At 47.6% G+C, this 27,506-nt stretch overlaps 1 protein-coding gene and 1 long non-coding RNA gene across 4 annotated transcripts; both read right to left on the minus strand.

Moving 5' to 3' along the window:
• Nucleotides 1-1,759: 1,759 nt before the first annotated feature.
• LOC148124631 (uncharacterized) lies at nt 1,760-5,308 on the minus strand. Its single transcript, XR_015739608.1, has 2 exons — nt 2,557-5,308; nt 1,760-2,430 (listed from the first exon to the last, which is right to left on the minus strand). It is a non-coding gene; the product is annotated as an uncharacterized LOC148124631 (long non-coding RNA).
• Nucleotides 5,309-6,883: 1,575 nt separating this feature from the next.
• Nucleotides 6,884-27,404, minus strand: TBC1D10A (TBC1 domain family member 10A). 3 transcript variants are annotated; one of them, XM_087913178.1, is made up of 10 exons: nt 27,152-27,404; nt 16,893-16,992; nt 16,368-16,475; nt 15,450-15,556; nt 13,634-13,748; nt 12,770-12,835; nt 11,428-11,617; nt 10,388-10,542; nt 9,106-9,200; nt 6,884-7,903 (listed from the first exon to the last, which is right to left on the minus strand). In XM_087913178.1, exons 1-10 carry the CDS (start codon nt 27,349-27,351, stop codon nt 7,792-7,794), a joined length of 1,248 nt encoding a protein of 415 aa, XP_087769304.1. In that variant the 5' UTR covers nt 27,352-27,404; the 3' UTR covers nt 6,884-7,791. The 3 variants fall into 3 exon arrangements, with proteins under 3 accessions (XP_087769304.1, XP_026574392.1, XP_087769305.1); XM_026718607.2 differs by having other exon boundaries at nt 6,884-9,200; XM_087913179.1 differs by lacking the exons at nt 16,368-16,475; nt 16,893-16,992; nt 27,152-27,404 and adding an exon at nt 16,081-16,278 and having other exon boundaries at nt 6,884-9,200.
• Nucleotides 27,405-27,506: the final 102 nt, after the last annotated feature.

A 27,506-nucleotide genomic window follows, 5' to 3' on the forward strand; every position in this document is an offset into this window, starting at 1 on the left:
TGGGGAATGATTTTCTTATACCACTAGTCCTTGATTTACAACAATTCATTGAGTGACCCTTCCAAGTTGGAAAAAAGGGGACTTATTTTTCACACTTACGACCATTGCAGTATCCCTATGGTCACGTGATCAAAATTCAGACGTTTGGCAACTGACTCATATTTATGACGGTTGCAGTGTTCCGTGATCCCCCGTTGCGACGTTCCAGCAAGCCAAGTCAACGAGGAAGCCAGATTAATGACCACGTCACTAAATTAACAACAGAAGCCGTTCCGTTTTAACAACGTGGCCAGAACGTTCATCAAAATGAGGACAGAGCTGTCTCGTTTAGCAACAGAAATACTGGGCTCCACTGTAGCCGTAAGACGAGGCCTACCTGTATCTACCTCCATTCCTAGAAAAGGGTCAAATAAATTCTCCAATCAGGAAACACCAGCCATTTGCAGGTTAATCAACACACCTGGTGCTAGAAAATATTTTGCTAGACTCTCAACCCCAGCCTCCCAATGATTAACCTCAATAGGACTGTTGGAGGAAGACACGTTCTCTGTTATAGTTTGATCAACTATTCAACTCTTGATTTTTTTTTTAAAAAAAACTTCCTTTCTATTGGCATAATTACTAAAGGAATCTCTACTCAGGAGTCACACAAGGCGGACCAAAACGGCCGAGCACAAACTGAATATTATATGACCTGGGAGCTACTGTACGGATGGCTGGAGATTAAAAAGAAAAAGTGAGAAAAAGGGAGCTCGGTGAAATAAAGAATATATGTTAAGATATACAACTGTTAGAAAATAAAACAAATTAAAATGGATTCGATGCATATATAAAGCAATAAGATTGTAAAATAGATACACTGGATATTACTAAACGTCATCAAAAAAGCACAACAAAGAAGGTTCTTCCTGCGCCAACTCGGGAAGCTCAAACTGCTCAAAAGGAGCTGCTGATCCAGTTCTACAGAGGAATGACGGAGTCCGTCATCTGCACCTCTAGAACTGTCTGGCTTGGTTCTGCAATCGGACAGGCACAGACTTCAGAGACTGAAAAAACAATGGCTACCAACCTGCCTTCCATGGAGGACCCGTATACTGCATGAGTCAAAAAGAGGGCTGTGAAAATATCTACAGACCCCTCACATCCTGGACATAAACTGTTTCAACTCCTTCCCTCAAAACGACACTATAGAGCCCTGCACACCAGAACAATTAGACACAAGGACGTTTTTTTCCCAAACGCCATCACTCTGCTAAAAAAATAAATCCCTCAACACTATCCAACTATTTACTAAGTCTGCATTACCATTACTGTTAATCTTCTCGTCACTCCTTATCACCCATCTCCTCCCACTTGCGACTGTATGACTGTAAACCTTGTTGCTTGTATCCTAACTATTTTTACTGTTTCCTAGTATGATTTGATTGCTTCTTGTACCCTATGACTATTATTGTACCTTATGATTCTTGACTCTCAATGAACGTGTCTTTTTTTTTATGTACACTAAGAGCATTTGCACCAAAGACAAATTCCTTGTGTGTCCAGTCACACTTAGCCAATAAAGAATTCTATTCTATTCCATTCCATTCTCCTTCCTTGTCCCCTTCTCTATTCTGTTCTGTTCTGTTCCGTTTTGTTCATTCTGTTCTGTTCCATTCCATTCCTCTTATATGAAAATGTGATTATTGTTATATTGTTATACTGATGAGTATTAATTATAAACTATAAGCACATGAAACATGTACCTAATCGACACACATTTGAAATGAAATGGATTTATTGTATATAAAAAATTAAAAAAAATACAATGGCTTTTATATAGGATTGTTAAAATGGGCATACCTAATATATTATATTTTCATTAGAAGACCCGTTAAGAGGGAGAAATGAATAGTTATAAAGCTGATTATTAATATTGTAAGATTAGAGAATTATGATCAAGGTAATGAATATTGTAAGTTTTGATTGTAATAGCACAGACATATTTGTTCCCAGACGACACACCATTTAATAGAAGATGATATGTTCAAGTTAAAAAATAAACAAACTTATTTTAAGAAATGGCTGAGGTAAGCCACAGACAAACTGAGATCTTTCTCATATTCTCATATTTGCTCTCTGGGGAATTCTGGGAGTTGAAATTCACACATTTCAAAATTGCTGAGTTTATGAGAAACACTGATCTAAACTATCTTCGAGGAAAGGTGGTTTATTAAAAGCTATGCAAGAGGAGAGAAGCTGCCAACATTTAGCCATGCTATTGAAAGAAACCCTTGTTTGAATATTAGATAGAAGAAGGTGTGAATCTGTTTCTTGCTTGTGAGTTTTCCTGGTTAACCACCCTTGGAAACAGGAAAAGAGCCTCCGGGATTGATCTGGTAGGACTTCAGTTGTACCTTTCTGATCTTCATCTGCAGGACAGTTGCTTTTCTACAAAAGATAAAATAAAATGGAGTTTCCTTGGGATGCACCTCCCTGAAGGCCGGCACATCCTTTCCCCTAATCCCTAACCGTTATTAATAACCTCAAGTAGGAGGTTAAACCAGGATGAGTTACTTATTGCTTTTGGATCCGTAGTAACTCTTCTCCTTCTATGATTAACTCGCTCTGCTTTCCAATCGCCCACATCCAGTCAACACAACATCTCAGCTACTGTAGCCCTCCCAATTGTGGCTGGCTTCACAGTTATGGATTTCAGCTCCCATTATCCCCAGCCAGCCCTGGCCAAAAAAAAAGGAGGATTGTAGCAATAGTCCAAGAATCTACCGAAGAACAAGCTGCTTGGCTCAATGTCTATGGAGATGCTTAGCCATCCAGGTCATGGTTGTCCCTAAGGTGCTTTTTCAAAAGGCAGCTGGACTGCCTTGTTTTCCCTTGGAGACTGTACGGGGCAGTGAGACATGTATAGATCTGTGCACTGGAGAGACAAGACAACCACTTCCCAAACACATGGCGCAACATAGGAGACGAAAGCCATGGGGACAAGATTCTGCCTTTGAAAGACAAAAGGCCACTCAGTGGAAGACAACAAAGTCCACATTTTGGACAGAGAGGACCGCTGGTTTGAAAGAAGGGTTCATTGAGGTCATCTATAGGTCAAAATCGAACAGCCTTCTCTCTCTCAAAAGACAGGGAGGGATATGACACCGTCTATCACTATTCAGGTGACCCTGAGGATGCAGGTAAACCTCCAAGTGGCCTCAATGACTCTTAGAAAGAGTACTAACAACCAGATGACCGCAAGGAATATGAATCCTTCCATCCTCCACCATTCAGTCAGAACAGAAGAAGCTTCTTGGATAGGAAGCAAAACATCTTCAAGCAAAACAAAGCCCAGCTGCCTTTTGGGAGGGGAAAAAAAACCACCTAAATTCTGCCTAACTTAACTTTAACTTTCTTTCTTTCACTTTCTCTGACTAATGAAGAAGCTACTTGGATGAGCAGGAGAAACGTCTCAGACCGGTAATAATAATAAGAAAAAAAAAGAGAGAAAAGAACACAGTACAGCTGCCAGGGTTCAAATTTTAAACAACTAACCAGGAACTTTTCCTGAGACACGCCACAAAGCCCATGGGGCAGATTGGACTACAAGCCTTAAATTTTCCCAGTCAGTGGGTGGAAAACCCTGGGAAATTTATGCCTGGGATTGCTTTCCGCAAACGCTGAGTTTTGTCCTTGAGTCCTTGGCGGAAAACCAAAGCCTTGATTGCGCTTGGCGCTAGAGATCCGTGCAGAAACAGACCGACCGACCAGCCCAAATCTCAACAGCGTTTTTTTTTTATCTTCCAAGCAGCCCTCTGATCTGGGGCATTTTGCCAGCCAGCTGCAAAACACAGCCCAGCAACGGAGAGATTGCAATGCCCGAAAAACTAAATACCGCCTAACCAAGGGCAGAATGAGGTTTTCCTACGGCGGAGAGGCGGCTGTAAAAACAAACAACTTGGGATGCTTTTGGGCCAAAGGCTACGGACACCAAACGGAGGGGAAGATAACTCCAAGGCTGCGTGCAGAGACGGTCTTGATCACTGATCGTGCTCAGAGAGAATGGGGCCACTGGGCACGTCATGCCAAGATCAACCACAGCTTTACACAAACACACAACCCACAACGCCCCCCAAAAGCCCAAGGTGTTGGAAGGGTGTAACAGCTAATCCAAGTCCGAGCAATAACACGAAGTCTTAGTGGAATCAGTACTCGGTTGTGGCAATTTAAGGGAGGGAAGAGACTGAATCAGCCCAGAATCAGAATACAGCTGGAAGGGGAGACCTTGGAGGTCTTCTAGTCCAACCCCACTACTGAAGCAGGAGACCCTGGCCTAGACCAGTTCAGACAAGCGGCTGTCCAGTTTCTTCCTAAAAACATCCAGTGATGAAGCATTTTTGAAGGCAAGCTATTCCATTGGTTAATTGTTCTATCACATCATTCCTCCTTAGTTCTAGGTTGCTTCTCTCCTGGATTAATTTTCATCCATTGCTTCTTGTCCTGCCTTGTGGTGCTTTGGAAAATAAATTGACCCCCTCTTCTTTGGGGCAGCCCCTCAAATACTGGAATGCCGCTATTGTGTCCTCCCTAACCCTTCTTCTCTCTAGACTAGCCCAACCCAAATCCTGCAATCGTTTTTCATATGTTTTAGTCTCCAGGCCTTTGATCATCTTAGTTGCTCTTCTTTGCACTTTTCCTCCGCAAAGTCTCAGGATCTTCTTTGTAATGTGGTGATCCAAACTGGATGCAGTATTCCAGATATGGCCTTAAAAAGGCTTTATAAATCAGTGCGAATACTTGACATGTCAGTATCAATAAGCACTTCAAATGCAATTCAGGCAGTCCATGGACTTATGACTTATGACCATGGGGAATGGAACTTCTAAATGAGGAGCTTGTTAAGTGAGTAAGACTAGATTTTACTGTCTTTTCCGCCCCCACAGTCATTAAGTGAATCATATAGTCGTTAAGTGGATCCAGCTTTTCCCATTGGCTTGGCTTGTTGAAAGCCAGCATGGGGGATTCTGGGAGTTGAAGTCTTAAAGTGGCTGAGGTTCAGAAACTATGGTGACTTTTTTGGGCGGTGTGTGTGTATGTGTGTGTGTGTGTGTGTGTGTGTGTGTGCGTTTAAAATTTGTCAGGGTGGCGAGAAGGCATCATCCAAATAAAAATAAAAAATAAATAAAAACAAGAAACGATAAAACAAAAAAAGATAAGATAAAAATTAGATAAATAAAAATGAAATGAAATAAAAAAAACAAAATAAAAAAATAAGAAAAGATAAAACAAAAAATAAAAGATAAAAAAAATTAAAGAGAAGATAAAATCAGATAAATAAAAGTAAAATAATAAAAATAAATAAAAATAAGAAAAGATACATAAGAAATAAAGATAAAATTAAGATAATATAAACAAAAGATAGAGATAAAAATAAAAATTAGACAATTAAAAATACAATAATAAAATGAAATAAAAAATAAGAAGAGGTAAAACAAAAGAAAAAAATAAAGATAAAAAAATTAAAGAGAAGATAAAAGCACTTTGGGGGAGCGTGTCGACGGAGGAATCGCGAATTTGCAAACTTGCTGTCCAGCAGACACCTGTCTCACACACACAAAAGCGGAAAAACACCCATCAGCATTCAAACACCTTCCTGGAAATCCGTCTTATTATAGGCAGCGTCTCACCCTGAAAAATCGGGGTGATTTTAGTTTAACAAATCATTTTTTGGGGGGGTCTCTGTTGGATGAGGGTTTGTTCGTTATGTTCGTTCATGGTTTTGTTCGTTTGTTGTTTCATTCGTTCATTTCTTTTTCTTTGTTCGTTCGTTGGTTGTTTCGTTAGTTTGCTTTTTCTTTCCTTTTCTTCCTTCCTTCCTTTTTTCTTTTTCTCTCTCCCCCTCTTTCTCATCACTTTTTATCTCCTCCCTTTCTCTCTTTCTCCCCCTCTCCCTCCCTCCTTTATTCAGGTCTGTGGATTTCTAGGGTCTAGGATCTATTCTGAAATTGGTTCAATGTGGATCAGGGTAGTAGATCTGTTTGATTGAGTTTTGAGGAAGGGGAGAATCAAGAAAGGGATGAGATTTTCCTTGAAAATATGTTCAGGTACCGGGGAGCAAAATGAAGAGCTGGACTGATTTCAGCTCTATCTTCAAATCCTGTTTCAAGAAACGGATCTTATTTAATCAAAATAAGGGACAGTTCTGAGAACAAGCTTGGATTTTTAGAACAGCTGTTCCCTCGAGCTTATTATTACGTTTTCACTTTTTTTTTTTTAATGTAGGGCACCCAAATTTAGCTGGAGCTGGGTGACCTTTAAATTCTATTAAATAAGTGTATAGTAGCAAGGATGAGCAAGAAAGAAGCACACAGTTTTCTCCTACACTGTGAAATCCACTGAGGAATTGTACTAGTTAATTAGCTAATGATTTAATTGCACTGAAATCTGCAACAGTTGGGAGTTGATTCCGTCCCACTGGTTTCTCACCCACCTCACTGTAGTTTTTCCTCTTTTAGCCATCTTAAAAATAAAGGGAAAAGAAATCGACGTTGGCTCTTGGTTGCATTAGGGTCTCCTGCTTGAGTGAGGGTTGGACTAGAAGACCTCCAAGGTCCCTTTCTTCAGTGGTGTTATAGCTTCAAACACACTAAATGTCAAGAACGGCCTGTATGTGAATTTTGCGATGTGTTCTTTGCTCAGTTATGCCAGCCAAGTTCATTTTTTTCCCCCCTCACAGGGCGACTTTGAGTCTGTGAATTGCTTCTCAGGAAGTGAACTGCAGCACCCCAAAAGGTAACACCCGTTAATTAGAAAAGAGGTTTTTTTGGATCCCTCATTTGGGTCTCCCCCAAAATTGACACCCCCTTTTCCCCCAGCGACCCAGTTTGAATCGCACGCAGGATTGACATAATTCCGGTTTATTTCGCCCTTGTACAAAACAAGTTTCAGCAATTGATTTTAAAAAATAATGATAATCCACATACATGGATCCCACCCATCAGCCATAATCTGGTACAGGAAAAGGAAACGAGAGATTAGCATCCTTGTTCCGTGCCAAATATACACTTTTGTTTCCAACAATATATATTTTTAAAGGGTTCCTTGGTGCCTCCCCCTAACAAACCAAGTTTATGCCACAAAAGGGGAGGGTGAAAAAGAAGGAAACGTCTTCCTGCACCTCCTTAATAAACCACTTAAGCTCCCATCACCGCAACGTTGCTTCCTGCAAAAATTAAAAAGTCTCTGCTTGCTGTCACCTGGGGAATACAGAAGACGGAAAGCCAGACAGCAACAGGCTAAAAATATAAACCCCCAGACATTAGTATTTTGCACGTGGGAACCTGTCATTTTAGGGTAAGTGCCTTAACATCATGGAGAGATGGAGAGATGGAAGCCAAAGGTTAGGAAAATACGTGTAACTCAGTTTTAACTCGGGGGGACGTCGCCTACGACAAAACGAGAGTCAACTCAGTTTGTTGCTGTTTTGGCTGAAGACAGGTGGGACAATAATAATAATAATAAAGGGGATTTTTAGTGTCCTGGAAAACGGAGCTGTTGTTTTTTTTAAAGAGAACAATCACAGCACTGGAATGCAAGAGGAGAAACTGACGTCCCAAAAACCGCTTGCAAAAAAAAAACGTCTACAAAGTTGGGATTTTTTTCCCAGCCAGCATTCCCTTTTGGTCCAGAACCCAGGATGGGGAAATCCAGCATTATCTGGTCCGTACAGCATATGGGTGAATTTGGTCAAGACAAAAAGACAGCGAGGCTACACAGGACAGGGTTTTTCCTTTTTAGCGCGCTGACTTTTTAGCGGGCCGAGGAAGAGAAGCAGCGGTTCGTGTCTTGGGAAAGCGCCGTCCCTGCGCGAGGAAAAACAGTCCGTGGCGAGAGGAAGAAACAGAACAGCCAAGCCACAATTCTTCCTGCGCAATGAGACAGAACGCAGGGAGTTAGGGTCCCCGCGTAACGCCATCCGCTCAACACAGAGCCCCCTCATCGGGGGGCGCTAAGGTGATCGTCCTGTCTGGAGACGCCTTTCCCTGGGAAGCTCCAGGCGGACTAGAGCACCCATCACAGGCTGGGTTGCGACAGAGCGGGTTGTGGGCGGGGGGAGAGAGAGAGAGAAAGAGAGAGAGAGAGAGAGAGAGAGAGAGAGAGGAAGAGGAAGAGGTAGTAGTATCCAAGAGAGAAGCCCGGCCGCTTCTCTGATCAAGGGTGGATCAAGGGTGGAATATACGACTCCAGGGCGTAGACAATTGCACGCACGGGAATTTTGGACACAGCCCCTCCCGGGACAGAATTCAAGAAACATCTTGCCCTTCGGCCCACCGAGGAGGGAGGGCGGGGTCTGAGTTAAGGGGACGGCCTCCATTTATTCCCACCTGAAAACGTGAGCCAACCCACACCTGCAACTGAGTGATCTATAGGTAGCTACGGTTCCTTCCTGTGTTTCTATACCTGAATGATTCCGGCCAACCTAACTTTTCCCCCCAAAACAAGGAGAGGGAGGGGGGGACACCTCAGTGCCCCTCAGCCTCAAGAATGTCTCCCTACCCCCACCACGCCCACCCCCAGAGCAGGGGGCAGGAGAGGCGCTAGCCCTTTCCAGCCAGGGCTGCCGAAGACGTAACGGGATTCCTTCCTTCGGCCACCGGAAGGCCTAATACTTACCCACTTGCCCTTTGACAAAGCTTTCTCCCCTCCTTACAAACCCAGCTGCCGTTTTTTCCTATGAAGGGCGCCTCTGGTTTGTGTGGCCTGGGAGAAAAGGGGGTGGGGGGTGGGGCGGGGTGGGGTGGGGTTGATCTGGAAAGTGCAATTCCCCACCCCTACAGGTAGGTGTCCTCGCTCTCCCGGGAACTAAGGCTCTCCTTGGACTGATGGAAAAGGGAAGAGTCGGGCTCCAGCAAAGATCCGTTTTCTTCGGGGATGGGGCCGTTGGCTTGGTCGCCCACGCTCGCGGGGCCTTGGGGGCTGTCCTTCCGCGACTTGCTCTTGCGGCCCTTGGGGAGGAGGGCGGCACCGGGGGGCAGGATGATGGAAGGAGAGGGCTCCAAGGCTCTGTGGGCATACGGCTCAGAGTCCCTGATAGCCTTGGCGCCGTGGAAGCGGGGAGGGGACTTGCATTGCAGCTCTCCGTGGGTCTCCTTCCACTTCTTCAACTGGATCAGGTGTTCCCGCTCAATGTGGCGCTCTGTCACCGGCAACTCTATGACCTAGGAGGAACAAAAGCATAGGTGGGGGCATCCAAGGGTTTCCCCAAACCTGGACAGACACCAGAAGCACTGAGGCCAACATAGAAATGATCCATCCAACCCCAGCTTCCTTCAGTCTCCCAAAATGGCTCCCATGCCCTATTCTTCTAAGGGTGTAGAATCATAGAATCCTAAGGCTGGAAGGGACCTTGGAGGTCTTCTAGTCCAACCCCCTGCTGAAGCAGGAGATCCTATACCATTTCAGAAAAGTGACTGTCCAGTCTCCTCTTAAAAACCTCCAGCGTTGGGAACATCCACAACTTCTGGTGGCAAACTGTTCCACTGGTTAATTGTTCTCACTCTCAAGAAAATTCCTCCTTAATTCCAAGTTGCTTCTCTCTTGTTTGAAGAAGTTTGGAGAATAAATCAACCTCCAATGTATTAAATTATTGTATTTTAACTTAAAATTATTGTATTTTACCCCTTCTCATTTTAAATTGTTTAGAATTTTATTGGTAATACGTGTTTGAACCTGTCCATTGATATAGTCTATAGGCTAATCTATCCATCTATCTATCCAATCTATCTATTTTATCTATCTATCCACCTACCTACCTACTTCATCTTATCTATCATCTTATCTACCTACCTACCATGTTTCCCCCAAAATAAGACCCTGTCTTTTATTTTGTCACCAAAAAAAAAGGCACCAGGTCTTATTTTCGAGGGACATCACCCACCGACTAACCCCGCTTGTGTGCGTGGCCCCCGGCCTCCTTTTCGCTGTCAGAGGCCTTCAGGAACTACTTCTTCTGTGGCTGGCGAGGCTTTCCTGAAGGCAACTCTGCAGCCGACAACAGAGCTTTGCCACCCTTGCAGAAGAAATGGGCTGGCAAGGCAGGGGTCGGGGGGGTGCGAGGCCTGGCTACAACCGTCCAAAGTTAAGTATAGTAGGGCAGCTCCACCCTCCCACGCCCACCCTAGCTTAATTTTTACTTGTGCACCCGAGTGGGTGGAATCTTAATTAAGGCTTATTTTGGGGGGTAGGGCTTACACTGGGCGCCCGTGTAAAAATCAAGCTAGGACTTACTTTCGGGGTAGGTCGTATTTTTGGGGGAAGCAGAGGGCATACCCTACCCCGGCTGTTTGCGCCTGACGTCTGCCTACAGGAGAGTAGGAGAGTGGCCTCCAGCTGAACTGGTTTTTACCTCTTGCACAAGGAAAGTCTCTTGCATGATTTTGGGGCTCAGGGTTCTCAGCTGTTCCATCGTCTCGTATTGCCCTTGGCAGGATCTCAGCTTCTCCGAGGAACCCAGTGTGTACTTCAGGAGGACCAGACCCACTCGAAAGATGATCTTGACGCCTGGGAGAAGAATTGGGAGGTAATGTTTAAATCCAATCCCTTTGCAGCTAGTCCTCTACCTACAACATGTTCATTTAGTGACCAAAGTTACAACAATGCTGGAAAAAAGGGACGTAGGGCCATTTTTTTCCCCACACTTAACGACTGTTGTAGCATCCCCAGGGACATGGGATCAGAACTGACTCGTATTTATGACGGTCACAGTGTCCCAGGGGTCACGCGATCCCCTTTTGCGACCTTCTGACAAGCAGCGCCAGTGGGGAAGCCAGTCTCGGTTAACAACCGTGTCGCTGACTTAACAACTGACCTACATTTGCTGCTCCCCGGGGATTGTGGCGCCTGCATGACCAGAGAGAAAAGCCACGGGGCAGAGACAGAAAAACCCAGCACTGCCACAAAGAAGGGCAGGGGCATCGCTGGAATCGATCCAGGCACCTAGGAGAGCCAAAGAGCTCAGGGAGGGGAGGATTGACTGGAAGAAACCGTAAGTCTCGAGCCAAACTTCCAAAACTTAAAGATGATTTATTGGGAGCAAACATGCCAGCACTGCCTGGGTGTAGCCGACTCTCATTCACTGTCACCCTTGATCCTGGTTTTCCCCCATCCCCTGGGTGTATCGTAATTCATATCCTCCAATGGGACACCTCCCTAGCCAAGAATCATCAATCACGTTCTCCAGTGGCAGAAACTTCAGTTACTATCTTTGAAAACATTTATGGAATGCACTTTTGGTTTCCAAGCTGCCGCACTGCTCTTTCCAAACCCCTTTCTGCTGCCAACTCTATAAAGACCGTAGAAATATTTTATGAGCTGACAGACGGCATGCATTCCCACCCCCCACCCCGCCGATCCCTCCACAAAGACCAGAAGCAGCCCCCGCAATACCTTCACAAAAGAACATATCCCAGACCCTCAGCACAGAACTCCAGGGCAGGGTCCTGGAGAAGGCGCACATAAACCACTCCGTCATGTACAAGATGGGGTCGATCTTCTGCTTGCTGAGATGCTTGAATGCCAGCGGGGAGACTCTCTGCAGCAGAGAGAAGAGAATCTCGCCGTCCAACTGGATGGCCTCCTGCAGGGAAGGAGAAGGAGGGAGGGGAGGAAAGGGAGAATGAGAGGGGTGGAAGATCTTGGATCAGGCTGAGCTGGAGAGCTAGCTCTGCCTTGGCCACTGGTCCGCCTTCGCTAGCTGTCAATCTGCCATGAAATATGGAAATGGGGGGGAGAGGGAGCTGGATGGGAGGGGAAAGTGAAACTAATGTTGATGGGAAGAAGCGTGCCTCTCAGAGGCAAAGCCTCAAGGTTGTAAACCTGGGAGAAGAAAGCAAGGCCGTTGCAAAAAAAAGTTTGCTCAAATATAGTACTAGCACTGATGATGTTACCTAGCTGGGTCATGAAACGTTTGCAAGAAAACAAGCAAGCTCAGACAGCACCAAGAATCCAACAATCCTTCTTCGTTTCTTTCTCCTTCTCCTCCTCCTCCTCCTACTACACTTCCTCTTTCCCTTTTCTTCTTCTCCTTTCTGCAACCCCTATTCCCTTCTAGCACTGACAATGTTAGCTAGTTGGGTTATGAAAAGTCTGCAAGAAAGCATCCAAGCTCAGAGAGCACCAAGGACCAACAGTCCCCTTTTTCCTCTTTCTGCTCCTCCTCCTCCTCTTTCCCTTTCCTTCTCTTCCTTTCTGCAACCCCTATTCCCTTCTAGCACTGACAATGTTACCTAGTTGGGTTATGAAATGTCTGCAAGAAAGCATCCAAGCTCAGAGAGCACCAAGCCCTCTATCGTTTCAACCCGGAGCTACGAATATTCTCCTTTATTGGTTACTCAAAGATTATTGGGCAATACGGGGCCAGGGGAGGAGAGGAACTGGATGGGGAAAGTTTAACTGAGCAAATTTTGGCGTGCCAACTCCAGTTCTGGCTTGGCTATACCGTGATCCACTTGGCTTTTAGTAAAAGTAGAGCTTTCACTACAAATGGGAGTCGAGGGTCTTTCTTTGCTAAGGGACCAAGTTTGGGGCAGGTCTGACACAATCCATTCCACCTGCCTGGGGGCTGCACTGTTCCCTTGCTCTCCTGAAAGCAGCCGATCTCCATCAGGATCTAAGGCAGGGGTCTCCCAGCTTGGCAACTTACAAGGCTGGTGGGGAATCCTGGGAGTTGAAGTCCACAAGTCTAAAAGCTGCCAAGATTGGAGACCCCTGGTCTAAAGGAAACACTCACCAGCTTCTCGCTGTAGTAGCCAGGAAGGTATTTCTCACATATTTGCACAAGACACCAGAAAGCTTGCTGAAGGAAGAAAAAAGAGACAAAGATATATTATTAAGTCCAACAGGGTTGATTTTGTCCTGGGGACGGGGAAGAGGAGCATTCTTCAAATTTGGCAACCTGAAATTGCGTGGACCCCAACAAACGTGTAAGTCTAACTTTGCTCAGCAACGCAACCCTTGGGCTCAGCTGTGGTTCTATGTCGAGGGCTACACTGGTGGATAGGGGAGGGGAGAGGAAGAAGAGAGGGGAGAGGAGAGGAGGAAAGAGGAGAGAGGAAAGAGAGAGAGAGAGATAGGAAGAAAGAGAGAGGAAAGAGGAGAGGAGGAAAGAGAGGAGAGGAAAAAGAGAGAGAGGAAGGAGAGAGGAGAGAGAGGAAAGAGAGAGAGAGGAAGAAAGAGAGAGGAAAGAGGAGAGGAGGAAAGAGAGGAGAGGAAAAAGAGAGAGAGGAAGGAAAGAGGAGAGAGGAAAGAGACAGAGAGAGAGAGAGGAGGAAAGAGAGAGAAGAGGAGAGGAAGAAAGAGAAAGGAAAGAGAGAGGAGAGGAAAGAGAGAGGATAACAGAGTTGGAAGGAACCTTGGAGGTCCTCTAGTCCAGCCCCCTGCTTAATCAAGGAGGAGACCCATTCCACCAACTTTTATTTTTACAGCAGGAAATCCAGTCCTGGCTGGAGAGAACGGGAGAGAACGTCTACTTGACAGAGACTACAGACTAGCCGAGCCAGAGGAAGCTGCCTCCGGAGCGCGAAGGGAAGGACACAGCCCCCTCCAGAGGGAGGAGGGACGGAATGGCGCGCCTGGAAGAGGAATTCTAGCGCACCTCGGCAGGCATGTGCATCAGCAGGACAGCGGCAATGGGAGCCTGGGCCTGGCAATATCCTTCCTCTGGCCGATACAGAGTGTAAGCTTTCAGGACCCGGAATAAATCTTGTTGCCTAGAGAGGACAAATTGGAAAAAAAAAAAAAGCAAATTGTTGAAGGAAAATGAGGGAATATCAGACATTTACAAGTTGAGTTCAGACTGTACGCCGGGAAGTTTGTGCTGAAGATTATAAGGCCTTGGCAATAAGGCCACTCTTGGGAGGCTGCATCCAGTTTGGGTCACCGTGATGTTAAAAAAAAGAAAAAAGAGCTGAGCCTCTAGCACAGGAGTTCCCCAAAACTTGGCCGCTTTAAGACTTGTTGGACTTCAACTCCCAGGATTCTCCAGCCAGCACAGCTGACTCTCTTGTAATCCCTTCCTCTGCAATCTCTCTCCACTTTATAGGAGATTAAGAGAGAGAAAAAAGCAGGCCTGGCTGGCTGGAGAATTCTGGGAATTGAAGTCCACCGGTCTTAAAAGTTGCTAAGTTTTGGAGACCTCTGCTCTAGAAAAAGTGCAGAGAAGAGCAAGCAAGATGATGAGGGGACTGGAGGCTAAAACCTATGATGGATGGTGGCAGGAACTGGGCCTGGCTAGTTTGATGAAAAGAAGGATATAGGGGGGAGAGGATAGCGGTCTTCCAGTATCTGAGGGCCTGCCCCAAAGAAGAGGGAGTCAAATTATTTTGCAAAGCACCTGAAGGCAAAAGAAGCAACGGGTGGAAACTAATCAAGGAGAGAAGCAACCTAGAACTAAGGAGGCAGAGTCCTCACGGTTAGAACAATTGATCAGTGGAAGGGGTTGCCTCCAGAAGCTGTGAATGCTCCAACCCTGGAGATAAGGTCTTCTGCCTTGGGCAGGGGTTGGACTAAGAAGACCTCCAAAGTCCCTCCCAACTCTGTTATTTTGTTAAGCAACAATTTGAACCAAGACGCGAGGAACACAACTGCACACCTTCGACGTGGTGCCGCCGGTCTTGGGAAGGAGATTAGGGACCGCAGACCGGTTGGCCAGCCAGGTGTTTGCATAAGCTGCCTTCTAAATCCTTGGCCTTGCCAGTTCCAGGTCTGGATTATAAACTGGGCAATGCCAACGCCCTTTTATCTGTCTTGAATCGGCCCCATCGAGAGAGGGAAGGAGGGAGGGGAAAAGGAAGGAAGGAAGGGAAAGAAAGGAGGAAAGGGAAGGAAGAGAAGACGGAAGGAGAACAGGAGGGAGGGAGGAAAAAAGGAGGGAGGGAGGGAGAAAGGAAGAAGAGAAGGGGGAAGAAAGAAGGAAGGAGATGAGAATGAGAATGGGAATGGGAGGAAGGAGAAAAGAAGGGAGGAAAGGGAAGGAAGAGAGGAAGGAAGGAGGTGGGAGGGACGGAGGAAAGGAGGAGGGAAGGAAGGAAAGAAGGGAGAGAGGGAGATGGGAATGGGAGGGAGGGGGAAAGAAGGAAGGAAAGGAGGAAAGAGAGGAAGGAAGGAGATGGGAGGGAGGGAGGAAGGAAGAGAGGGAGGGAGGAAGGAGGTAGGGAAGGAGGTGCGGATGGGAGGGAGGGGGAAAGAAGGAAGGAAGGAAGGAAGGAAGGAAGGAAGGAAGGAAGGAAGGAAGGAAGGAAGAAAAGGAGACAGCTCTCTTTGCCACATCATGCCGGTCTCATTGGCAGCCTTAACAGCTGCCTGCCACACAGTTCACGGTCCAGCCACAGCCCCCGTGGTCTCAGGAAACAGGCCACGAAGCGAGAGTGGAAAGGACCCAGAAAGGCAGAGGGGTGGGCAGGGCCTCTTACCCGTGGCCTCCCCGCGCAGCAAACATTTCGTGGAAGGGAAACTGGCGGTGGAGGTCTCGCTCAATCACATCCAGCCATTTGGGCTCTCCCACAGCCACGTCCAGCTCCTGTAAACCCAAAAGAAGTGCTTCCTTTACCTGCTTATGAAATGTATGGGCTGCCCTGCTCACTTTCAAGTGACTCTGGGAGGCCTGCCAGGCCATCAATAACAGTACGAAAGAATTAGAAGATTTACTAAAAAAACATTAGGCATGGGAAGGAAAACATTAACAGCAAAGTAAGTAAAACAATCCTGCAATTTTCGGGCGGGAAAATACAGAACAGAACACAGAAGAGAACAGAACAAAACAAACAATTGGAATGGAATGGAATGGAATAAGAATAGAATGGAATAAGAATAAAATAAGAATGGAATGGAATAGAAATAGGAAAGAACAGAACAGAATTATGAATAGAATTATGAAAAAATAGAAAGAAGAAAGAATAGAACAGAAATATGAAAGAATAGAATAACAGAACAGAACAGGAATAAACTTTATTGTCAGGCGGTCCTCAACTTACAACCACAACTGAGCCCAAGATTTCTGTTATTAAGTGAGGCATTTAAGTGAGTTTTGCCCTGTTTTACAACCTTTCTTGCCACATTTGTTAAGTGAACTACTGCAGTCAATACGTTACGAATCCCCCTGGGACACCACAACCGTCGTAAAGGCGAGTCAGTTGTGAAGCGTCCGAATTTCTGTCCAGGGTCAGAAGGGTGAAAAAAAAAAAAAAGAAAAAAGGAACGGCCTGGCGTCACTTTGTCCCGTGCCATTGTAACGTTTGAATAGTCACTCAGGGGAACCGTTGTAAATCGAGGACCACCTGTCCAACTTCCCCGCCCCCCCGCCTTCCTTCGCCGTTGCTGAAGCGTCTTACATCAAACTTGCCGGCGTTCTGTTCCAGCTTGACTTTGCCCCCCGAAAGGTACTGCCACGCCCGGCCACGCAGGGAAGGTGGGATGCCCTTCTGGCACCTCAGCCGGATCTGAAAAGGGGAGGAGGAGAGGAGGGGCCACGGATGAGACGCAAGGCTGGAACGCGCAAATGTCCCCCTCCCCCAAAAATATCAACCCCCTTTTTTTAAAGGTAAAACCCCGAGGGTGTTCGCTTGGGACAACCCAATGTGTGGATTTATTAAATTTATACGCCGGGTTACTTCACTCTCGACCACTCTGCCCTCGCGATGGAGAACGGGGGTGTCCGTAAGTCTCGGCAACGTTGAGACTTATGGACTTCGATTCCCAGAATTCCCCAGCCAGCTGGGGGGATCCTGGGACTTGCAAGGCCACAAAATCAGAGCAAGGATGAAGACGCCGAGAAGCGATTCGGGCGCAAAAGGGGAGAGAGAGGAAGGGAGGGAGGAAGCTGGCAGCTGTGGGACACGTCGCTGTTGTTGACTTGCCTTTTTGTGCTTTTTGGCCATCCACTTGTCCCAGTTGTTGAGCATGTCCAGCCATTTTGATTCCCTCTGCCTCAGCACGTCCAGCGGCACCTCCGCCAGCCTGTGGCACAACGGACAAAAAAAGTTACGCCTTGGATGGACAGCAAGGACTAAGCCAGGATATAGTTAGAACATAGTTTGTTGAAAATGTTCCACGCTGGCTCAGGAATTCTGGGAGTTGGAAGTCCACAAGTCAGAAAGGGACCATTGTTCAACACCTCTCTTCTAAATATACCAAGGTTTTAAGAAAGAAAAGGAAAAAAAAGGATTTTATTCCGCTAGTTATTGCTGACTTTTGGGGGGCACTGCTCATCCCCGTTTCAAGGCCATTCAACCAGCACGGTCGGAAAACATTTCCACAGTTGTGTGGCCAGCGTGATATCACAGAACGCTGTTCCCTTCCCACCGAAATGGTACCTATTTATCTACTCGCATTTGCACGCTTTCGAACTGCAGGAGCTGTGGCGCGGGGCCTCGAACCGTTCCAGCCAACGAGCCCAGAGCATCATATTAAATGCACCTAATCTTGAGCATCAAACTAGCAGTTAGCTTACATGCCCGCCTCTGTTCACACATACCAGGACTAAGACTGCAGCAGGTAACTCAGGGGAGCGAATTTGATTTTCTTAAGCTCAAGGTCACACACGTGTGCGCGCACACACCCCTAGGATTTATCAAATCATCACACCAAGTCACACACAGACAACTCTCTCACAGCAAGGCTGCCTTCAAACAGAACCAGCGCCAGCTCCACCGTGGTTGTTCCCCCCACCACCACTTCCCAAATACCACCAAAAAAGGAGATCTGAAAGCCAAGAATGCTGCCAAACCAGACCGAAGTAAGTGCGGGGCAGCCAGGGGTGTGCATTCCACAGTTTTTTTTTTTTGCGTTCGGTCCATTCTGATCAAGGGCGCGGCCGGGGTTAGGATGTAGCTTTCCAGTTCAGGGGCTCAGAGGAGTTCCTGGAAAAGCTACAGTACAAATCGAAACTGATACTCGATCGGTAAACAAGAGAGTTTTCTCCGGCTCAAACCTTGCCCGGGTTTGAGAGCCGGTTTTGGAAGTTCGGGGCTTGCAAAACGCCGGTTTGGTTTTGCCCCGCTGGTGGAATCACCCTTCCTGGGAATTCCTGCTGATGGAAAACGGACGGCGAGGTCTGAGTCATCTCCTCACCCCACCCAAAACCTCAGAGCCATCTGAAGTCAAAATGGAGAAGTTACACAGGATGCTTGAAGCAGCGGAGTGACGATTCAGCTCTTTAAAAAAAACAAAACAAAAACGGCAGCCTTGTTGTTGGACCGCCAAGTCCCTGGCCAGAGTGGCCCAAAGTGAGGGTTTCTGGGAGACGTAGTCCATCAACATGCAAAGTAAGAGCCAAATTGGTTACCACTACTGGAGGGGATTCGGTCAATGGCTCCGTCTGGTTGGGCTGTGGCGGAAGCACAGATGCAGCAGGACAGCCCAGAGGCTTCCGGTGGGGGAACTGCCTGCTGCACCTGATCCAAACCACGTAGGGCAGAGAACAGGCAGGAGCAGAGGCCAGCCAGATTACTCACGAGGAGGCAGCCTCGCCTCTCTTGATCTGCTGCACCCGAAGCTGGCTATTTAGCACAGCAGACAGATGGAGGCGATGCTGGGCACATGTTTGTTTCCTGGCTGTGTGTTGTTCCGGCTGTTGTGACTCTTGCCTTGTTTTGGATTGACACCTTGACTTGGATCATGCCTCGGGAAACCACTTTTGTACTGTGGATTTAATTTTGCCTGGTGGGTTTCTCAAGACGGGGAAGCTTTCGAGTGCCTTGTGTAGACTCCTTGGCCGTTGCTCTGGGGACTAGCATCGGTCTGCTGGTGGCTGGACTTATGTGGGACAGTTCTGGGGGGGTTGGTGAAGGGAGTGGCTGGGAGAATATTAATAAACCCACTAAACTAGTGGTTGCCAACCAGTGGGCCAGGGACCATTGGTGGTCTGCAAGAAAATTTTGGTGGTCTGCAGAGAAATGTCACCCCACCAAAGCAATTAATCCAATTAATTGTGCGAGAACACAAGGCTTGCGTTGCTAGCATTGTGAACAACAGGAGGTAGTGAGGGGAGGGGGGAAAGGGCAGAGGGGGGGAACTTGCCCCACTCACCCCACACGCCTGGCCTGGCCACCAGGCTGCTTCTTTCCTCTTCTTTCTTCTTCTGCTTCTGGCTGCACTCAAGGAAAGCAGCCAAAGTCTTTCTTTCTCTCCCCCAAACTCCACCAGAAATGAGTCTTTGGGACCCTGCAAGACCTCCTGCTCCAAGAGGCTGCGCCAGCGCAACAAGTCTCACAAGACTCATTTCTGGCGGAGTTTGGGGGAGAGAAAGAAAGACTTCTGCTGCTTCTGCTGCTTTCCTTGCATGAAGCCAAAAGTCTCTCTTTCTCTCTCTCTCTCTCCCTGCGATCCCAAATAAAGAACGATCAATCGACAGGAAAACGGGGTGGGGGATTTTCCCAGGGTCTCTGGTTGGCAGGATTTAAAATGATGAGTTTGGTGGTCCCTGAGGTCCAAAAGGTTGGCGACCCCTGCACTAAACCACAGTCACGTGTCTGAGTGGGAGAGCACAGTACGTGGCGAAGACATAATCAGTTTGGTGGCAAATTTGCTTAGAGGAAGGAGGCAGGGGAAAAGATCAAAGTTGCTTTCTCCAGAAAACCCCTGCCAAATTGCCGTTAAACGCGATGAAACCCTAGCCAAGAAAGAAAGAAAGAAAGAAAGAAAGAAAGAAAGAAAGAAAGAAAGAAAAATCAATCGATACCCCTGGATAGAAGCAAGACAAAAGACATTCTGGGACTTGGAGAGCCCCCAAGAAGCAGCTTAATTTCCCACTGAACCGATGACGCAGCAGGTTCAACTCCGGTGGGTCCCTCAGTTTTCCCTCCTCTGCTTGGCCGCGTTCCCATCCTGGCTGGCTGGCAGGAGGCGCTTAGAAAGGCCAGATCTCCTTGGCTCGATGGCCGTGGCCGGCTCGCATTTCATGGTGCCCCGGTGGGCAAACAAGGTTGAAGTTTTGCAGGGATTATTGAAGGGAAGAAGGGAATCTCCCACATAGCGACGGTAAGCCTCAACTTGCTCAGCTACGCTTGGGCTCCGTGGCGTGGCCTTGCCATCTGGGGCACCATGAATTTAGCCTCCCGAGAGTTGTGTTTAGCCAAACGTGCCCCATTCTACTGGGGAATTACCAGGCTGCTGCCAAAATCGCAGGTAATAATCCTTGACTTGCAACAGTTGGTTTAGGGACCGTTTCGAAGCTACGACGGCGCTGAAAAAAAGGGACTTATGACCGTTTTTCACACTTAACGAGTGTTGTAGCAATCCCCGTGGTCATGTGATTTATAGTCAGACACTGGCTCATATTTACGACGGTTGCAGTGTCCCCCTGACAAGCAAAGTCCACAGGGAAGCCGGGTTCGCTTAACAACCATGGGACTAATGTAAGAACTGCAGTTATTTGCTTAACAGGAATTGTGCTGTTGTGCCTAGAGGTGGTGCTCTCACCTCACAATGAGGCGGCTGTGAGTTTGATCCTAGGTAGAGGCGGGTATTTCTCTCTCTGGGCGCACTGAGAGAATATATATCTGCTGAACAAAACTCCGCCTCGGTGACAGGAAGGGCATCCAGCCATTAAAACACTCTGCTAGCTCCATTCAGTTGACCAGTCTCCACCCCGCAAGGGATTAGAGGGTCGTTAAATGAAGACGAGGAGTGATTCACTTCACAAACGTGGAGAGAGAAGTCGTAAAATGGAGCAAACTCACTTAACAACATAGATCTTGGTCTCGATGGTGGCTGTTGAGAACTGCCTGCACTTCACAGGGGTTTGGCCTTTCGTACTTGTGCATTTGCCGAGTTCAATAAACTCCCAGGCCTCTTCCCACTCTATTATGCTATGTTTTAATATTAAGAGACCTCCAGCGCCACAATTGTAGGATTAAGGCCAAGCCAGCATGCGCAGAGTCCCAGAGATTAAGCCCTAATCTAAAATGTTAACGGGTTTTTTTTTGCCTGCCGGGAATTATGAATTGGCTCTTCTACAAAACTTCAGCATTCAAGCTTGTGACACGCTAATCTTTGTTCTGTCTCTTATGATCTGCTGGACCAGCCGCATAGCCGATTCTTTGTTTTGATTTTTATTTTTTAAAAAAGAAGGGAAATGAAGACATCAAGTCACACGGCGAATTTCTCTTTCAGATTAAATGTTCAGAGTTGAAAAGCGGAGAGTCCTTCCCCTATTTTTAAAGGGGATCTTCCTTGCAACCAAACCGTAATCCCATTAATAGATCCTGTCCTCTTGAACCTTATTTCAAGAGGCAGATGGGTGCCCTGATTTTACGTTTTAAGCCTCTTGTTCACCGGCCCTTTCACGTAGGCAACTAATGGCTCGACGGTCATAATCCTCCTTTAAAAGGTTGTGTGTGTGTGATTGTTTACCGCCCCGCCGGCTGTCAATAAGGAACCCAGGAAAAGAGGCTGATGATAGATCCCGTTTCTAAAAAAACAACAAAACACATTATTTACATGAGAAACTATGCAAGCGCTGACAAAGCTCGCGGGAAGGATCCCAGGGTAACAATTAAAATGACAGGTGCCCAGCTAGGTGAGGTCCCACCTTGCTCCGTCTGCCTCCAGGCCCAGTAAGGAGGGGTGTCCCTAAAACCGGGGCCTGCATCTATCATAAACAAACCATTCCCTGAGTCATTTGACTTGACCTGGATATTTTGCGAGAAACAGATTTTTGTTATGACCGGGGCAGAGTTTTGCTTCCTGATTCTCAGATCCGTTTTTAAGAAGAACAATGATAAACTCCTAACCGTTTTGCTAGAGGCGCCCTTTGAAGAGAGGAATTAGAAACGAGGCGTGGCTGGCTGGGGATAACCGGCTGCAAAATGGACTCGTAGAATCCTAGGGCTGGGAGGGGAGCTTGGAGGTCCTCTAGTCTAGCCCCCTGCTTAAGCAGGAGATCCTATAATCGTTCCGGTCTTCTCTTGAAAACCTCCAGTGATGGAGCAACCCACAGCTTATGGTGGCAAGCCGTTCTACAGGTTAATTGTCCTCCCTGTTAGAATTTCTCCTTATATTTCTAGGTTGGTCGACTCCCTTCCATCCGTTGCTTCTTGTCCTGCCTTCTGGTGCTTTGGGGAATTAAGTTGACCCCTTCTTCTTTGAGGCAGCCCCTCTACTATTGGAACACGGCTCTCATGTCGCCCCTAGTCCTTCTTTTCATTAAACCCAGTTCCTGCAAGGAAGGCCGTAAAACGGGACAAAAAATTCCATTAACCAACGTTTCGCTTAACCCCCAATGTTCTGGGCTCAGTGGTGCCTGCAAATTCTTCTCTACAACCACCGCAACAAAAATATCTTGGACTTTCCCCCCTTAGTCCAGCAAGACGAAGACATGTCCGTATTCGCTCTTTTCCTCTTCCCTAATCCTGTCCTAATCCGTTCAGGCGTTCAAAAGTCTCCCAAACTCCAGGCAGCTCTCCAAGCAGGATGCATTTATCCTCCGCTCGTCCCCATCGTCTTTTTTGTTTTGCTTGCTCTCTCTGGCCCTTTTGTCACTCTCTTTCCTGGAAACAAAATACACACCGGAGCCAAACCGGATTTCAAGGGGAGATGCCAAAGCATCTGGAATGGAATCCCTTCCGGTTTAAGGAACGGGAAGCAGCAGCAGCTGTAAACCTCTGGCCTTCTTCAGCAGACGGGAAAGGGATAAATTTGGTGCGTGGTGCCCCAGGAATGCAAAAGCAACCAATTAAGGTCAGGAGGAGGAACACTGAATTTCTCTCGGGCACAAGAGAGGCACGGCCGAACTACCCGGCAATGCGCTTTTGAGCTTCGAATTTGAAAACGAAAAATAATGAGCCGTTAAAGGGAAGAAATATCTCGGATGCAGCTTTGCAAATTTCATCCCGTTGGCCCAAAGTTGCTTTTTTTAACAAGAGGCGACTAGACTGGTTTCGTTTTTGTTTTGAAGACGTTTTACTCCTCTCCCGAAGAAGCTTCTTCGGCTCTGACTTGGATGGTGGGGAATGGGAAGGATTTATATTCCTTGCAGACAGCTGGCCATTTGAAAAAAAAAAAAAGAGAAAACCCAGAAATTCAAGAGTTGCCTCTTGAAAAAGCATCTTTGGGGGCAACTGTGACATGGATGACTGAGATTCTCCATAAACATTCCCCCAGTTGGGGGTGGTTGGTTTTCGAAGCCTGCATTTGCAACTAGAGTGGCTAGAAATTCAATTGCAAGTAGACCTCGAATTATGACCACAATGGAGCCCCAAACTTCTGTCGCTCACCGAGACCGCATTATAACCTTTCTTGACGCCGGTTGCTGAGTATCTGAATTTTAACCACGGGGATGGCTGAAATGGCTGTGTGATGAGGAAGCTATGGGTTCGATCCTAGATAAAGGCAGATATTTCTCTCTCCGGCCACATGAGAATATACCTGCGGAACAAAACTCCGCATTGGCAACAGGAAGGGCATCCGGCCAGCAAAACACACAGCTCCATTCAGGTGCCCAGACTCCACCCCGGAAGGGATTATGGGGTCGTTAGGATGCTGATGCTGAAATGGCTGTGTGAAAAATGATTATAAGGTATTATAATCATTTTTCATTATGGTTTTTCCACTGTTGTTGTAACTTCGAATGGTCACTCAACGAAAGAGTGGGAGTTGCAAATACTGCTTGTATTTGTGGGTGGGGGGAAGAGACTGGCCCCTCTCTATCCTGGACTTGGGCTTCAATAGAGAAAACAGTCACAATCTGGGTTAGCCTTTAAACCTGAGCTCTAATTGCAGCTGAGTTGTTGCCTTGTCAGCACTCAGTTGAAGGAAACACTATGATTAATTTTTGTTTGCGTTTGTTTGTTTCCAGGGTATTTAAATGGAGCACTAAGGGAAATTTGCCTTGCTAGCAGGTGAGAGGGAAGAAGAAAAATAAATAAATATCTAGAAGACAGCATGAAAACACACAACCTTTAATCCGATAATACAAGAGGCTCCTGAAAGCCAGCCATGCTGTTGGCACCTGGGCGGGTTTTCATAAAAGCTTCCAAAACACGCCAGAAGTGTTTTCCCCTTTCCCTAATTCCTTCCTTCCTTCCTTCCCTGTTTTCTTCTTAAACTTCAGGCCTGCCTTCCTTCCTTCCGCTTACAACCACAAACAAACCCAGAATTAACGTTGCTAAGTGAGACAACCGGGAAGTGACTTTCGCCCCGTCTTACAACTCTTCTCGCCACAGTTGTTAAATGAATCACTGCAGTTGTTAAATTAGTTCCACGGTTGTTAAGTGAATCTGGCTTCCCCATAGAAGGTCGCAGAAGTGGATCCCATGATACTGCAACCGTTATAAATACAAGTCAGTTGCCAAATGCCTGAATTTTGATCAAGTCAGCGTGGGAATGCTGGAAGGGGTTGTAAGAGCAAGGAAAAAAACAGTCCTAAACCACTTTTCAGCGTCGTTGACTTCGAATGGTCACTAAATGAACGGATGCAAGTCAAGGACCAGTTCTGACTTCTGTTTCACACAATTTTCAAGAAGAGATTGGACTGCCCTTTGTCAGAAATGGTGCAGGGTCTCCCGCCTGGGTGGGGACTAGATGACCTACAAGGTCCCTTCCAACTCTGATAATCTGTTATATCTGTTAATCCACACCACTGTTTCTTCTCTTCCTTTTTTTTACTTTCAGCCAGCTGGACAAAACCTTGCCACGTCCTGAAAATGATTTTTATTCATTTTCTTCGCCTGGAAAATTGCTGTTTTAACATCACAACCTGTTCCTCTTCCTGAAAAGCATCATTAACAAAACACACAGCCAGATAACAGCTGGAACCTTCAATTTCCCTCCCAAAGCAAGTCATCCAGAACTTAGGATAACAGCAGACAGGGAACCAAAAAATAAAATAAAATCACCTTATTTTATTATTAAGGAGGAAAGCAGTCCTAAACCAACCGAATTCCTTAATTCTCCATTCCAACAGCCAGCCCCAAAGGATTTACACCCCCATATGCCCAGCCTACCAAACCAGAGAGTTGGTTTTAAAGGGAGGAAGGGCTAGAAAGAAAGTTGAACGCACAACTGTTTTTGCACAATTGCACAAGGGCTCCACAGAACAGGTATACCTAGTTCCTCGTGTGATTAATCTTTAAAAAAAAAAATACATATGTCAGTGGAATATTAATCATTTCCCATGCCTGCCTCTCCAGGTTCTCTTAGCATGTTTGGTGCCAGCCCAGGAATTGGTACTGCCAAAAAAGCAGGTTTACAGCAAGGTTTACTCAAGAGTAAGTCCTTTTTTTCCCCCCCAATATGGAAAGGCCGGAAAAGAAACAGAAAGCAACGAAGGCCCACTTTTTCCCACCGGGGCACAGCTCCATATGTTTCAAAATCACAGCTTGCAAACCAAGTCCCGAAACGAAAACTTACTCAAAATGTTTTGAGTGAGTTTCATAAATCAACAAGCAGTTCAAACTCAACCTCTTGCTCTGTCACATAATCCCCAACACACACACACACACGTGTGAACATATACACAAATAAAGCCTTGCTAAGCAAGGCAACCTTTTTCTCCCTTCCCCCATTAAGACCACACTAAAACTTCCTTTATTGGCCATCTCTTATTAAAAGTAACTTTGTTTTTCTCTCTTCGGTGTTTTTGTTGGTTGAGATCTTTTTTTCCCTTCTCTATTTTTCAGTTCTTTAACTAAAAACAAAACTCAGTGTTTTTTACGTACCGCATTTCACATTTGTGGAGTTGCTGTTAGAAATAAAATAAACAAACCGGCTAACTTTGGAAAGGCTAAAAGAAGGCCAAGCCAAGATGTAATCGTCTGACCGCCTTAGCTTAGTTACTGCTTTTTATAACCAGGTTACCAAATTCACCCATTCGCACAACACGCTTGAATCTGTTGAGTTTGATGTCACGCGATCTAAGTTTCCTTGCTTTTCTTGAGTTCAGGAAATAGCAAAGCACTTTAAATCGGGGCTCAGAGAGAACAGAATACAAGCTTGGGAAAGGAGAATGCGCCTGAGCATGGGAAGAGTGCCTTCGCCCTAGGTCTAAGCCAGGGCTGTCTGACCTTCGGCCACTTGAAGACTGTTCAAGTCCCAGAATTCCCGAGCCAGCATGTGGATTTGTGGCTGGTTGGCTGGGGAATTCTGGGAGTTGAAGTCCACCCTTTTCTTCAAGTTGCAGAAGTCGGAGGCCCCTGATCTAAACTACACGATGGTTTAAAGCTGGCTTGTTAAAGAGAAGTGGGATTCTAGGCAAGGGGAGAGAGAGCCGCCCCCAAGGCCAGACTAAGCCGGCTTAGGCAGAGTCTGGAGAAAAGGTGGCCAAAGTCCATGGCAAGAGTGCCCTCCGGACCCCTCGGGCTCTTGCAAAATGTTCTCTCTTACAAGAGGGCCCCTGCCCATATATGGAGAGCCCACTATCCCCCCATTTTTTTTCTCTCTCTCTCTCTCAACAGTGCCCCTGCCCACGGCTAGAGTGCCCCTCCAACCCCCATGAGTACTTCTGCCCATGGCAAGAGTGCCACTTGATGCTCACCAAGGAGCAGCCCAGATAGCGAGAGTGCCCATGGCAAAAGTGCCTCTCCAATGCCCAGGAGTGCTTCTGCCCATGCCAAGAGTGCCTTTCCAAACCCCTTCAGCACTTCTGCCCATGGCCAGAGTGCCACCGTCACCAGTCTTGATAGTGAGCGTGCCCCTGCCCATGGCCAGAGTGCCACTCACTGAACAGCAGCCCTGCCCATGGGAAGAGCGCCCCCCCCAGCACTTCTCCCCCTGGCGAGAGTGCCCCTGCCCATGGCCAGAGTGCCACTCACTGAAGAGCAGCCCTGTTCATGGCAGGAGTGCCCCCCCCAGCCTCCAAGAGCGCTCCTGCCCATGGCCAGAGTGCCACTCACTGAATTGCAGCCCTGCCCATGGCAAGAGCGCCCCTCCAGCCCCCACCCAAGCACTTCTCCCCTGGCGAGAGTGCCCCTGCCCATGGCCAGAGTGCCACCCACCGAAGAGCAGCCCTGCCCATGGCCGGAGTGTCCCTCCACCAGCGCCCCACCACCACCGCCGCCGCCGAGAGGGCTTCTGCCCGCGTCAAGAGCGCCGCCCTCCCCGCCCCGAAGGGCAGCCCCGCTGAGGGCGAGAGGGCCCCTGCCCATGGGCAGAGCGCCCAGCTCCCCGCCCGGCCACTCACGGCGCCTCCGGAGGGTCCCCGGCGTCCTGCCCGTCGGCCACCAGGAAGCCGAACTTGTCGACCCGCCGCTCGCCGCCGCCGCCGCCCGCGTCGCCCGCCGAGCTCCGCGAGTCCAGCTCGCCTCCTTCGTGCTCCGCCGCCTCGGCCGCCTCGTCGTCGTCCTGGGCGGCCAGCGGGGCGCGGGGTTCCGGCGAGCCCATCCCGTCGGCGCGCAGCCTCCGCCCGCCAGCCCCGCCGCCGCCGCCGCGGCTCTGAGCCCTGGCCGCCCCCTCAGGGACGACGGCGGCGGCGGCGGCGGCGCTCCGGACGCGCCCATTGGACGAGCCGCCGCCGCGCCCGCCCTCCGCCGCCAACA

This window comes from Pseudonaja textilis, chromosome 15 (genome assembly GCF_049901715.1).
Source record: "Pseudonaja textilis isolate UNSWEBS1 chromosome 15, rPseTex1.2, whole genome shotgun sequence".
Taxonomy (NCBI): domain Eukaryota; kingdom Metazoa; phylum Chordata; class Lepidosauria; order Squamata; family Elapidae; genus Pseudonaja; species Pseudonaja textilis.

Bases quoted from the DNA above. Each gene is read 5' to 3' on its own strand.
- TBC1D10A (XM_026718607.2), bottom strand. From the start codon at position 27,351: ATGGGCTCGCCGGAACCCCGCGCCCCGCTGGCCGCCCAGGACGACGAC. The intron at 11,618-12,769 runs GTGAGTGTTTCC...CCTTCCCTGCAG, and splicing joins GCTACTACAGCGAGAAGCTG to GAGGCCATCCAGTTGGACGG. The intron at 10,543-11,427 runs GTATTGCGGGGG...TTCTTCTCCCAG, and splicing joins GGATATGTTCTTTTGTGAAG to GCGTCAAGATCATCTTTCGA.